This window comes from Pleurodeles waltl, chromosome 10, assembly GCF_031143425.1.
Source record: "Pleurodeles waltl isolate 20211129_DDA chromosome 10, aPleWal1.hap1.20221129, whole genome shotgun sequence".
In the NCBI taxonomy this organism is placed as follows: Eukaryota; Metazoa; Chordata; class Amphibia; order Caudata; family Salamandridae; genus Pleurodeles; species Pleurodeles waltl.
In genome coordinates, this window is record NC_090449.1 from 75,482,429 (window position 1) to 75,497,061 (window position 14,633).

At 45.6% G+C, this 14,633-nt stretch overlaps 1 protein-coding gene across 1 annotated transcript in view; it reads right to left on the bottom strand.

The window, feature by feature from the left end:
• The window catches only part of LOC138261107 (astacin-like metalloendopeptidase), a 46,525-nt gene extending 36,162 nt beyond the window's left edge, over positions 1 to 10,363 (bottom strand). The window contains exons 1-3 of the mRNA XM_069209756.1: positions 9,924 to 10,363; positions 3,507 to 3,552; positions 1,098 to 1,154 (exon numbers count right to left, since the gene is read on the bottom strand). Coding sequence (XP_069065857.1) covers positions 1,098 to 1,154; positions 3,507 to 3,552; positions 9,924 to 10,124 — 304 coding nt within the window. The 5' untranslated portion in view covers positions 10,125 to 10,363. The remainder of the gene's footprint in view (positions 1 to 1,097; positions 1,155 to 3,506; positions 3,553 to 9,923) is intronic.
• Positions 10,364 to 14,633: the final 4,270 nt, after the last annotated feature.

A 14,633-nucleotide genomic window follows, 5' to 3' on the forward strand; every position in this document is an offset into this window, starting at 1 on the left:
CCACTTGACGTGGTCCATAATTCTGAAAAAAAGTCATATATGAATGGATTTGATATGGATACCCTCAAATATGATATTGATCCAATCCGGTGCTACAAAGGCCCTCATTATGACCCTGGCGATCTACTGACCGCCAGGGCCACAGTGGTGGTTTCACCGCCAACAGTCTGGCGGTAAAGACCGCCACAATATTACAGGGCGTCATACGGCTGGTGGAGTCCTTTTGGTGGGGAGGGCCGGTGGTGGAACCGCCCCTGCGCCTCCGCCCACCAGAACAACTACTGCTGGATTTCCACCCAAAATGTGGCGGAACTCATAACATGGTGGGCGGAAGACCACCAACACTGGAGGTCTTCTGGCGCCTGTGGCTTTGGCAGTCTTGCTAAAAGACTGCGAAAGTCATAATGAGGGCCAAAGTGTTCTATTTATTTATATGAAAAGAGAAGCAAATGTTTCATTACAGCTGTGTTCTAATTATATTGTGCGTGCTGTGACGGAGGGGTCATGTAAATAAACTACCACATTATGCCCAAAACCCCCCACCCAAACTAGATCAGATTCACATGTTGGGTGTACACTGAACAGGGTGGAGGCACTACGAATGGTTATGTATGAAGATATTTAGGGCATGATTTAGAGTTTGGTGGACAGGCTACTCCCTCACAAATGTGACAGATATCCCGTCCGCTGTATTACGATTCCAATAGGAATGGGTTGGGACAGAGTAACCCCATCCACCAGATTCTAAATCAGGACCCTACTTTCCTATAGTAAAATGTGGTCATGGAGGTGTTTCCGCTCCCTCACAGGTTAGCTCCAAACCAGTTCACAGGTAGAGGTGTGCTCCCAAGAGTGTTGTTGAGAGATAGAGAGGGTCTAACTGGGGAAAACAGGGCCAATGTCAAAGTAAGAAATGGTAAATTTCATTTGGTTGACAAGGAATTAATTGAATATCGCATGATCATGGCCTATAAAGCTGCTCCACAGAAGACCATTTCAAACACAGTACCATGGATGGTGTATTACACAGGTTAAATAAGATAAGCAGATCTTTTCCTGATGGACTTGAACGTTACGTTAATCTATAAAATTCTTACCAGTTTTCTGGTTTTCTAATGTGGTAGTGTAGGAGCTCTGCTTTGTGACTGATACACCTAGTAATAAAAATAGAAACATGTTATCAAACATTATTGTGCTTACTATGGTTAAATAATAGTGTATATCGAGTACTGCATGGCCACTACATCTCGACATACTGGAAATAATCACAATATTACATCAACATCATACTCCAGCATGTGGCGAAACTGAAAGAGTTTTACAAGCCGAATAAAGCTGGTATCAAGAACCAATTGTGGGTGAGAAGACAAGGTGAAAGAGATTAAAGCAACGTCTTAGCAAAGTCAATAACTTATGACATAATTTCAAATGCCACTCTAAGTTTTAAAGTGGGCACAAATAATTGGGCACCTAGGGTCAGATGTAGGAAACACTTTGCGAGTCGCAAACGGCAAAATCTGCCGTTTGCGACTCGCAAATGCGTGTTTCCTATGCAGAAATGCATTTTGCGAGTCGTTACCGACTCGCAAAATGCATTTCCGAATCGCAAATAGGAAGGGGTGTTCCCTTCCTATTTGCGAGTCGCAGTGGTATGCAACTCCATTTGCGACGCGTACGCGGTCGCAAATGGAGTCGCAGTTACCATCCACTTCAAGTGGATGGTAACCCACTCGCAAATTGGAAGGGGTCCCCATGGGACCCCTTCCAGTTTGAGACTGGACACCAAAATAGTTTTTCAGGGCAGGGAGTGGTCCAAGGGACCACTCCCTGCCCTGAAAAAACCGAAACAAAAGGTTTCGGATTTTTTTGAAATGCAGCTCGTTTTCCCTTAGGGAAAACGGGCTACATTTAAAAAAAAAAAAAACTGCTTTATTTAAAAGCAGGTCGCTAACATGGAGGCCTGCTGACTACAGCAGGCCTCCATGTTAGCGAGTGCCTATACTCGCAATGAGGCCGTAAATTGCGACCCACCTCATGAATATTCATGAGGTGGGTCATTGCGACCCCATTGCGAGTCGCAGTCGGTGTCTGAGACACCGTACTGCATAGCAATTTGCGAGTTGCAAATTGCGAGTCGGAAGGACTCGCAATTTGCAACTCGCAAATTGCTTCCTTCCTACATCTGGCCCTTAATTCTGAACCTTGGCAAATTGTGTTTAGTAATAATCACAACAATCTGTTGACAGAACGTGTAATTCCTATTCCAAACTCTTTGTCCCCAAGTTAATGGACCCTTTTTTGGGTCAAAAAAAGACTTTGGATAGTTCATCATTGGCCACCTCATCCCACACTGGTAAGATGGTACTACCAGAGTGGAGTTGACCCCAATCAATGGAGGAGTTTCTAAAATATATTATTTTCTTGAATATTACAGTGTTTCAGTTTATATTTAAAAAAATACCTTAAAGTATACCACAGGTATATCATTTATAATGTGGTACCTCAGGTATGATTAAAATGCGAAGAAACACATTACTGGATTTTTAGAGGTACCATGGCCCCATAATACATTGAAAATGCTGACATGTTTCTGTCCACTATAAGAGCCTTATGACTGGTCCAGGCATTCCTCGCGGCAAAAAAGGACCCCTTGTTCTAATTCCATGAGTGTATTTTAGTATATATGTGTATATATTTCAAATGGCGGAATTTCCTACCCCTCCTTCTCCTATCTCCTAAGGCTTTGCAGTTGCTATCCATACCACTGAAGCCTCAGCAAAAGTGGTGCTGCAGAGCTGTGTATGTGTATGGCTCTGCTCCATATCTAGTGCAGTCTACCCTAATGTCTGATATCTGGAATAAGGACGTCTTCCCTTGGGGATTTTTACAGAAAAGAAGAAAAACTCTGTACTTCAAAATTGACAGTTTCCACTACAAATGGATTGAATGTAGAATGATCCTAAATATGAACACCACTTGGAACAAGCAATGGCTAAGGATGGTGGGGAATAGACCGCCCTTCTCTGTATATATTATGTACTGATTTCATAAGATCTGAAAGATAGCCCAGGCAGTCTCCGCCAGACCTAAAACTTACAAGCATTGCTGTGCTGAAAAAACATAGGATACAAACAGCTGCAGAACAAAAACCCTAAAGGTTCAATAAAGTTGTCAGGACTCAAAAAGCTGTTTTTTCTAAATTCATAGACACGTTTACTATTGTTTAGTTTGTAATTTGGTAATGGGATCTGCTATATGCATTTTAAAATAAACATGAAAAAAAAAAAAAAATCATGAACTCAAAATAAAAGGGAAGCATAAGAGAAGGCAAGGGGATAAGAAAAGCACAAAGAGAATTTAAGGTCAAACTTCAATGAAAAATCTAAATGGAATCATTGATAGTGTGGTTTTCACTTGTTTTTCTTGGACACAAGGGGTGAGAGAGCTATCCAACACAGTGTGGCACCTGTACTTTACAACACATATGACAGTCACAAGGATCTCACCTCCCAGATCCCTCTGCAGCCTTTGTGTTCTCTTCAAAAGTGGATTCTGGGAATAAAAGAAAACAACATCAAATGATGGATCATTTTCTGCTTGCGTCTTTCCCTCCTGAAGTTGTGCAATACACCCCGCGTTGGCGCACTGCACATTATTACTCTACTTAGCACCAGAAAATACCTGCAAACAATTGACTACTGGGTGCTAACCACCACAAGCTAAAAAGCAGAAAACGGAGGGCCCAATTCACAAAGGTTCTTGCGTGAATTAAATTTACTGAGAACTGCAGTGCGGGGATTTCACCACAAGTGTAGAGACTCCACACTCCTTCCTTTACTACATGTAAGTCCCTTCGTGAATCGGGCCCTGAGATTGTAGCATCTGGAAATTGGACCAACTTCTACCATCTGGCCTCCTGAACTAGGACTTCACCTTTCCATATAGCAGGAGAAAGAAATCGAGGTGTTAGCAGGGGATCCACTCTCTTCCTTATGCCGCAAGTAAACATACTCTCCAAATGAGGATTGAGCATGAAGATATGGTTTTGGTGAATTTTTGCATACCTAGCTTCCGTGAATAAGTCCAAGCTGTCATCGCCCTAATAATGACCGATTCTTAACAGTGCCAATGGATCTTAGAGTGCCCCTGTTCATATGGTGTGGTACCAAAATATTGACTTTAAAATATCTGCCTGCAGCAATATCTTCTTCTAGATATTGATTTACACAATATCGTCAGGTTTGGACTTCTATAATCTCCATTATGTATGGTGATCTGAGCGCTAGTGTGTACGTCGATGTTCTGGAGTATATACTGTTGCAGGTTAAGATGTTTGTGATCTATATTATGACATACAACCCTGCTAATACTATAGAAATAGGAGGTCATTCAGAGCACAGCTGCCAGACATCTTCTCAACCTGTATCACATCCCTACATAGGCTGTCTCCGGCCTGCTGGATCAGCTCCAAATGTATGTGCATCGCTCATCGAACAATCCATGGAATGGGACCACTCTTCCTTTAACAGGGACTCCGCATGTATTGCATCAAGCAATCCATGGAACGGGACCGCTCTTCCTTTAACAGGGGCTCCGCATGTATCGCCTCACGCAGTCCATGGAATGGGACCGCTCTTCCTTCAGCAGGGACTCCACACCTATTGCCAAGCTAGACCCGTTGCCTTCCTAGCTGGCCCCAATTTGGACAGCCTGACCCTAGAAAAAGTTGTAAGCTGACTTGAGTTCCTTCTCCATCTAAATCAAAAGTCTTCAAACTGAGGGGCGGACCCCACAGGGGGTCTTAATTGATCAGGGGGGCAGGGCGCCAGACTCTGTCCAAGAAAAAGCATCATGCTAATAACAGTGCTTTATATAATAATGACAAATTCTAAGTGCATTCTGAGGTATACCCTATGGAGGTCTGGGTGCAGGGGGTGTAGATGAAAAAAACACAACCTGAGCTGCTGCCCTTCCAGGAACACAACAGCACGCTCACGTCAGGGGTGGAAACCGGTGTACAGAGCCCCCCTCCCCACCACCCTCACAAACCCCCGGGACACCCACCCCCCACTATTTTTGGAGAGTGCAATCCGTTCTACCTACCTGAGTTTGAATGGCGCCCCAACCATGCAGCCGCTTGCATCTACAAATACTGTACGGAAATAACCCAACCTGAGGGTATTTTGTACACCAGCCTGAGGGTATTTACCCAAACGGTGACAAAAATCAGCATTGAAAGATAGGCCGAGTTTTATCATATTCACAGTGGAAACGCGTTATTTTCATTCATGAATTAAAAATAAGATTTTGTGTTGGTTTACTGCTTTGTCGAAAAAAACAAGTTAGGTGAGGCATCGTCTATCTCCTTGTATTAGTAAAGGTCATTCTTTAACGGCACTTCTGCACTAACAGGTACCCCGAAAGTGCCTGATGCTGCACAGCAATCACTCACGGTCACTTAGACAGCAGCTGTGCCCGACACTGACTAAAGAGGCAGAGGCAGAGAGAGGCAGTCACACCTATCAGACTGTCTTACTTTTGGACATAAGTCAACATCCCACATCCCACCTGGACTCCAACTTCACCACCAGAGCGTGCTGTTGTATTCTTTTATCTGACTGTCAAGTGCTCTGAAGCGTCCTAAACAGTGTTCGAAGTGCATTTAAAACAAGCATTGGCAAAACCAATAGGTGTGGCCTATTCATGAGCTATTGGCTTTGCCAATATGTTTTAGCCATATTGTACACTACCTTGGCAGCTGTTCAGCACGGCTAAAAGTTAGTGGAGTAAAGGAGAGTGCTGTGGACTGGAGTGTCATAAAGTAGAGTGGCATGGAGTGGGGTGTTATGGGGTGGCATAGTGAGTTGTGGAGTGGATGAAGTGGAGTGGAGTGCTGTGGAAGGAGTAGAGTGTCGTAGAGTGGAGTGATGTAGAGTGGAGGAGAGGTCAGAGTCTTGCAGAGTGGAGAGGCATAGAGTAATGTGGAGTGGTGTACAGCAGAAGGGAGTGGCATAGAGGGTGCTTAGTAGAGTGGAGAAGAGTGTTGTGGCAGGAGTAGAGTGTCATAGAGGGGAAGGGCATGGAGTGGAGAAGAGTGTTGTTGAGTGGTGTAGAGTGGAGTAGATTGTCGTAGCATGGAGTGGCACAAAGCGGTGTACTGCAGTAGAGTGGGTGGCATAGAGTGGCACAGGGTGTTGTAGAATGGAGTGGCATAGTATGCCAGAGTGGAGTGGCATAGAGTGGAATGGCGTGGCAAAAAGTAGTGTACTGAGTGCCGTGAAGTAATGTGTTGTAGAATAGAACGGAGTAAAGTGGAATGGAGTGGTGTAGAGAGAGATGCGTAGAGCATCATAGAGTAGTGTTGTGGAGAGGCATAGAGTGAGAAGAGTTTTGTAGAGTGGAGTGGCGTAGAGTGTAATGTAGTGGGGTAGAGTTTAATGCTGTAGTGCATCACTTAGTGGAGTGTTGTAGAGTGTCCTAGAGTGTCCTAGAGTGATGTGGCGTAAAGTGTAGTGGTGTAGATTAGATTAGCAGAGAGTGCAATGGCTTAGAGTGCATTGGATTTGAGTACAGTGGTGTAGAGTGCACTGGTGTAAAGTGCAGTGGTGCAGAGTAGAGTGGCATTCAGTAGAGTGGTGCAGAGCAGAGTGATGTAGAACGGAGTGGTGAGTGGTAGATTGCAGTGGCATAGAGTGGAGAGGTACAAGCGGGAGCAGAGTGGTGTGGAGGTCAGTAGCACAGAGAGCAGTGGCATAGAGTAGATTGTTTCAGAGTAGATTGAAATGGTGCAGGGCAAAGTACAGTGGTGCAAAAGTATACAGTAGAGTGGATTAGACTGCAGTCACGTAGATTCACGTAGAGTGCAGGTGCATGGAGTGCTGTGGTGCAGAGTAAAGTGGTGTAGAGTGTTGTGTCATAGAGGACATTGGTGTAGAGATGAGCGGTGCAGAGTAGATTGCAGTGGCTGGAGTACAGTGGTCAGAGTAGCATAGAATACTATGGCGGTGAGTGCAGTCTTACAGACTAGAGTGTCTTAGACTGTAGTTGTGTAGAGTGCATTGGCATAGAGTGCAGTGGTGTAGAGTGGAGTGTTGCAGAGTAGAGTGCTGTACACAGCAGTGGCATACAGTACAGGAATGCAGAGTAGAGCAGAGTGCCATAGAGTGCCGAGACATAGAGAGCCATGGTGTAGAGTGGCATACTGTGCAGTGGCATAGAGTTCAGTGGTGAGGGTGTAGTCTGTACAGTAGAGTGTCTTAGAGTGCAGTGGGGTGGAGTGGAGCAGAGTGCATTGGCGTAGAATGCAGTGCCAAAGAGTGTTGCAGAGTAGAGTACTGTAGAGAGCAGTAGCACACAGTACTGTGGTGCAGAGAAGAACATAGTGGTGTAGAGTGCAGTGAAGTAGAGCGCACTGGTATAGAGCGGTGTATTGTGCAGTGGCATTAGTGCCTTTGCGTAAGGTGGTGCACAATAGAGTGTATTGGCAAAGAGTGCAGTGGCACAGAGTAGTAGTTATAGAGTGCAGTAGAGTGCATTGGTTTTGAGTAGAGTGGCGAAGAGTACAAATTCAAGTTCACAGCAGAATAGAGTGGAATAGAGTAGAGTGCAATGGCATAGAGTGCAATGGTGTAGTGTGCTGTGGTGTAGAGTGTGGCAGAGTAGTGTATAGTGGCGTACAGTGCAGTGGTGCAGAGTGTATTCGTTTTGAGTAAAGCAGTGCAGAGTGCATTAGCATAGAGTGCAGTAGTGTAGAGTGCAGTGGCATAAAGTAGATTGTATCAGAGTAGAGTGAAGCAGCGTAGAATGGAGTGGCATAGAGTGGAGTGCAGTTTTGTACAGTGCAGTGGTGCAGAGTAGATTAGAGTGGCAAAGAGTGCAGTGGCACAGAGTGGAGTGGTGTAGGGTATAGTGAAGTGGCATAGGGTGCATTGGCATGGAGAAGAGTGGTACAGAGTAGAGTGCAGTGGTGTGGAATGCAGTGGCATAGAGTAGAGTTGCATAGGGTTCTGTGGCAGAGAGTGCAGCTTTGCAGAGTAGATGGTAGTAGAGTGCAGTGGTGTACAGTAGAGTGGCATTGTGTGCACTGGCACAGAACTCAGTAGAGTGGTGCAGAGTAGAGTGGTGTAGCGTACAGTGGTGCAGAGTAGAAGAGACGCATAGAGTGCACAGCTGTAGTGTACAGTGGTGCAGTGCTGTAGAGTGTTGTAGAGTATACTGGCATAGAGTGCAGTGGTGCAGAGTAGATTGGCGGAGAGAACAGTTGCATAGATGGCACTGTTTTTTAGTAAAGTAGGGTAGAGTGCACTGGCACAGAGTGTAATGGTTAGAGTATAGTGGCACAGAGTGAAGTGGTGCAAACTAGATTGCAGTGGCATAAAGTGGAATGGTGCCGAGTAGATTGTTTCAGAGTAGAGTGAAGTGGGGTAGAGTAGACTTGTGCGTGGTAGAGTGGAGTAGTGCAGAGCTTTGAGTCCATTGGCATAGAGTGCAGCGATGCAGAGTAGATTAGAGTGGCATAGAGTGGATGCACAGAATGGAGTGGTACAGAGTAAAATGCTTTGGTGCAGAGTGCAGGGTTGTAGAGTAGAATGGCATTGAGTGGAGAGGCACAGAGTTGAGTAGTGTACAGTGGAGTGCTATAGAGTGCAGTGGCGAAGAGCGCATTGGTGTAACATAGAGTGGGATAGCGTGCATTAGTGTAGAGCTTTGCCGAGTAGAGAGGCACACACTGTAGTGGTGCAGAGAGGAATAGTGCAGAGTAGAGTGCAGTGACGCAGTGTGTAGTGGTGTAGAGTGGAGTGGCGCAGAGTGGGTGGTGCAGAGTAGAGTGCTGCGGCTTACAGTGGTGCAGAGTAGAGTGCTGCGGCTTAAAGTGGTGCAGAATAGAGTGCAGGGGCTTACAGTGGTGCAGAGTAGACTGGAGTCAGGGTAAAGTGGGGGTATGAACGGTGCGGTAGCCCACTGCCATAATAAGTAACAAACATTTCTTCGATTGAAATGACCATCACATTTACACAGACATACAGTTTTAGTGATGAAAATATACAGCAACTATAATGTGTGGAAATGTCATCACCTAATATATATATTTTTTTTTATGGTGGTAAGGTATTACATTTACCTCCACCACACCTTCTTGGCAAGAAGGCTTGTTCCTCGTTTAGCTGTCTGCGCCTCCTTCGTTCACCGCAAAGCACTGAATTAACCTTCCCAGGATGGTTGTCTTTTCACAAAAAGTAAGGGAAATATTTTCCTTAAACTAGAAAAGTGTGAGCCCGTCGTGCTCCTAAGATCCCGCCCACTTCGACCACCACTGAGCCTAGGAGACGTGTAGCGCTTCCACAAACACTGCTTAATGACTGAATACATAGAGCGATTCACTGAGAATAGATGCGGGTGATTGCATAGAGAGATACACATACAGTTAAGATGCCACTATGCCCTGGGGGTGGCGTCAGTGCGCTTTACAAAGCCCAGTCGATGTAACACGTCGAACACAAAGATTTGAACAGCCGATAAGGCCTGCCAGCCCGTTCTGTCGTACTGTTTGCCCACTCCAGACCAGTACAGATCCAATCGGGCCCGGGTGCCTAGGCTGATAAATAAGTGATTGCTCTGCCCACAGGGCTCAGCGATACACATTTAATCCCCTGACCTACTGCATAGACAGACACATACCAATACTGTGCCATTTTAACAGGAGGACAACAGAACATCACCGTACAGTGTAACGTAAACACACGTGCACAACTATTGTACCCCTGTGTGCACACATTGGTGCGCGTGTGCCCGTGCCCACCTGACAGTGAGTCACAATGCAGCCTGAGACACAAAGCTGAGGTGCCCAATGGAACGCAAGACTGGCACGTTTACAGTGGCACAAGCGATATTCGCGCGCAGTGGCAAAGCTTTGGAAAAGTTACCTGTGCAGGGAATGCCCAGCCCGTTGTGCATAGTGCCAGCACCGTCAGAGCCAGGGCGTGCATGGTGCACGCAGAGTCCAGAGACAGGAGGGACGCCGAAGAGATGCCACGTAAAATAAAGAGACAGCTTATGCACGGGGCGCGGTGAGACCTGAAGTGAGTGCCAGCCTTGGACCAGTCTCCTTTTATATCCTGCCACATTCCAGGCCCAGGAAAATTTCTCAGCTCGGGGCGTTTCCCGGGACAAGGGTGAATGAAAGGGAGAATTCGCGGTGGGACAGGACGTGTGGAATGACAGGTTTGAAGAGTCCCCTCCAGGCTGGGTGCCACCAGTGACTGTGATCAGGGCCCGGAATGCACACCCATCACCCCACCCAAGGCTCGCGAGCCTGCAGCACAGGTCACGCCGCATTGGAAACTCCGTACCCTCCCAGCATCCCCCTCGCTTACACAAGAAGAGGGAGAAAAAGACAGGACGTTGGGAAGCCTTCTGATGTGGTTAAACCCCCTTTGTCATGTAACTAGTACAAATAACTAAAGGTTCACAAGCCTGATGTGTGAGGGCAGACGAAGAGGAGGCGTGGCGGCGGCCAGGCCCTGGTCTACTGTGGCTCCTTCAGCACGAGGCAGAATGGAGGCCATTTTTACAGCTAAACGCCCTGAAAATGCCGAACACCGTGTAAAGCCTCTCCTAAAAAAATAATAAAACCAGTTTACTGCATCCAAATGCCCATTGCATCATGTTCCTGCTTCCAATGACATCTGCAATGATCTGCAAAGATTGAAAAAAAAAGCACAGTTTACATCAGGGGGTCTTCAAACTGGGGGACAGGCCCCCTTAGGGCGTCCTCCGGTGAACCCAGGGGGGCTCCGGCCAAAAGAAGCGTTATACTGATAACTGTTTTGTTTTAGTGATGGGCAGTGAGTCCCTCTGTCATGGGCCATCACTAACATCGTTTGTCATTTATATCCTGGCCGGCAGAAGGTGTCAGAAGGGAAGAGGCTTTAAATATTCTTCTAAGCCCCTCGCCCACATTTCTAAAAATCACACTGTGGATACTTGTACGCCTTAGTAAAGCCTGCCTGACCAGAATAGTATGTTTGGCAATCATGTATTTGATTGCAATTTTAAATCGGTAACAGAACTTAACTGCAATTTTTAAATACATCTAGACATATTTTAACATTGCCAGTTTATTGGAATAATTGTGAAATTTTTTGAGGGGGCCCCCGATGATTTTTTTTCCCACGGGGGTGTCACTAAATAGTTTGAAGACCACTGGTCTACACCCAGGAGCGCACTGTGATATCTATGCATCGCGTTCATCTGCTTCCTGCCCCCCCTTTCAGCTCAGACTGGCCTCTGCAACTGAGGTTCTAGTCTAGCTGCATAAAAACGTTAATAGCTTTTTCCAACTCAACCCTTCAGCCTTTAATGACACCTGCCTGTGTCATTTCACCAACTTGCTGGTTGCAGGCATTGATCTACCCTCCAACCTCCCTTGTGTTGGTTAGGTGGGCGAGTGTTTACTACTCAGACAACTTCTGGAGTTGCTTGAGAAACCCTAGATCTGGCAGCACCAGCCAGCCTGGTCACAGCCCTGAATCTGGTGCGCTTGGCATCCATAAATTCATCCTGGAAGAACTGGATCCGTGCCAGGCAGCCCTTAATTTATGGTGGACTGGCACAGAGCCTCCAATGCCGTAAACCATCAGCAGAGTCACTATATCACCCCGTCCTTGACTTTAAAAAAATAATTTCTCATCACCTTATCTCATTAAGTCAGATTTAGCCAATGTCCTCCAAACCAGCCACTGGGCTACAGAGTCCCCTAGGGTAAATCTCTACCACCCCTGTCCAGAGTGGATTCCAAGTCCAGATATCAAAGGTACTCTAAAGGCGTTCTTAGTAAACACAAAGACCCTAAAAACACCCTGGCAGCATCAGCATGGCATATTCACTGCACACCTTAAAGCGACATGACGATCGGGCCTCCAACTACCACTGCTCAAAGTCTCATTCCATTCCTTCTTTTCATGTCAAATCCTTCTTAGTCGTAGGAGTCATTCTACAGGTTCTCAACAATACATATTCTCTCACCTCGTCTGCCTGTGACCCCAAATAATAAACTTCAAACCACACAAGACAAAGCACTAAGGATCATATTTAATTAGCAAACTCATGATCCCACAACCAACACCTCAATGAACTTCACTAGCTATGTATCAAATTCAAACCAATCTGCAGCTGTCACACAGCAGAAGATCCCCTAGAAGTCCTCACACGTATGTGGGGGTCATATGATGGGAAATTCAGCCAAATGGCAACCAGGCCCGAATTCCTACTTTTTCCTCCTTGAAAAAGTGGAATCTGGAAGCCCCACTTCGCCTCAGAAGTCCCACACCAGTGCAGTCATGTGATCCAAAGCACTAGCCAATTGCTTTCCAAAAAGACATCCTGTTTTTTTCGTGCATTAAACCCAACCAAACAGTAACCCAGGAACCGTCCAACCCCCAGCCGTTTCAAAACTTGCGGAGATTCAGATGATCCGTTGTACCAACCAACCAGCTCCAAGGTCAAACATTCCATTCTTTGATCACTTAAAAACACAGTTGGGAGCCCAGCAGCTGTGATGTGAACCGAAAGCTCTCCTTGTGACAGTGGAGAGTCACTTAACCCAACGTGGCAGCCCAATTGAACTCAGATGTTAGCCCATAGTCCCAATAGTGTCCTCACCTATGGATGGGGTTGTGACCGGCACTTAAGCCCAAATTCCAGTCTTTTGAAAACCTTCCAATTAGGAAAAGTGCACCAACTTTACGTCAGATGTCCTCATGTCTTTGAGGAAGGTGAACCAAAGCGGTAGCCATTCGGTAGCTGTGCCTGATGTGATTGCAGCCTCCTCTATCCTGAAAACCAGTTGACCAGCATCGCAACAGATTTGCACCATGCAGCAGACCTAGCAGGCATCATGGCAGCACACAACCTTCTCAAAATCGTTTTACTTAGTAAATCTCTGTCTCCTATAACTCCACACCCATCTTCGAAGTCCATAATTCCCTATGCAAGTATGAACCCAAGTAACAAACCAAGCAGCTACAAGCAATTGAAAGGCATGCGACCACAGATGATCACCAGTCCCAAATCTTGGCCATGGCATCCTTTTTAGGTCTGGCATTTGAGACAACTTTACCTGTCTGTCTAGACTTTTTTTAAACTAATGTATGATAGAGGTACATATAGGTGCTTTTGGTCAGAAGCCTTCAGCCATTAAATTGGCATTCACACTTTACTTGCACCCACCACAGTATGCCGCAGTGGGTCAGGCAACTTAAGCTATTGTTTGCCTTCTCTGTGTGTTATGGCATTTTGCTTGTGCACATACTCCATGAAAATGTTCCTTCAGTGCCATGGCTGGTGGGACAATGGACAATGTGTGCTTTCAATTTTACTAATCCCTTTTCCCTTTTAAACATTTTATTTCTTTTTTTTTTTATTTGTAAAGGGCCATGCAGCTCAGCATGACACTGCAGGGGCACTGCTGGGCAGCAGCCATCTTATAAAGGGGCTGCTTATTGTCTAGTATGAGTAAGGTTTACCACAATTATTTAAGATCGCCAACCAGGCATGCAAATGACTAGGCGCCCGTCTTCGAATGGTTTTCAAATAACTTAATAATTTTTAAGTTTCACGAGCTGGCAAACATGCTTTAAACGTATTTGCCCTCTTGGAACCGCACATAATGCTAAATGTTTTCAAAAACGTTAGTTTACTGTTGTATTCTGTCTCTGTGGACCGTACTGATAGTGACATCGTGACCAGTTTATCGATAGTTAATGTGGTGTGGTTACAAGCATAGTTCCCTCTAAAGCCACGTTTGCCATATGGATCCCTTTAGTGTTTCTAAATGTTATTATGTGTAGAGCACATTTCTTTCAACAGTAATCATGCGTACTTCATGAGAGCCTATGGGAATTAGTACTGACATTTCCACGTGTCTTCCTGCCATACGTATTTGGTGGTGCCCCATAATCATTCTTCAAGCAAGGTGCCTAAAATGCTTCCTCATGACGCTTTGCACAATTTGCACTAGAGATCTTGAGGGATCTGTTTGCTTAAGTCCCTGGCTGCCCAATGCTGCCTTCCAGCCCATCTGCTATGATCGTGCTTTGGAATACAGACATGTTTGGAATAGGAGAGAGACAGAATGTATAAATAGGACAAAGTGGTGTAATTTATATGTAGGCTGTCTCCTAGTTACACCTGTTTCTCTGAATTCAGCCAAAACCACACCACAAACACCTTTTTAGGGCTCTGCCACAGACACCTGTTGTTCCCAGTCCATTACATACACCGAGTATGGCTTAGGGCAGCCGATTGCTTATAACTGGATGGCGTTGTCTTCTATCTCAAGCATCCGCTTTTGATTCAATGGCTTCCTTCTCTCTTCTTGTGTTTGTCCAACCCAGGAGTGTTTTGTCTCAAAATGTTTTGATTAAATGAGTTGAACACTTCCACTGATTACTTGAGGGACTCTTTTTTGTCTTTTAATTCTGAACTCAATAGTAGTGCATGTGTTTCAGGTTCCTCCTGCTTCCCTGTCCCATTGATGTCTGTTTCTGCTTTTTAACTCCTGTGCTACCCCTGTTGTTCCCTGTCACTCCTGTTTTAATTTCTTTTTCTTGTAGCACTTAGTGGGAGTGCATGTA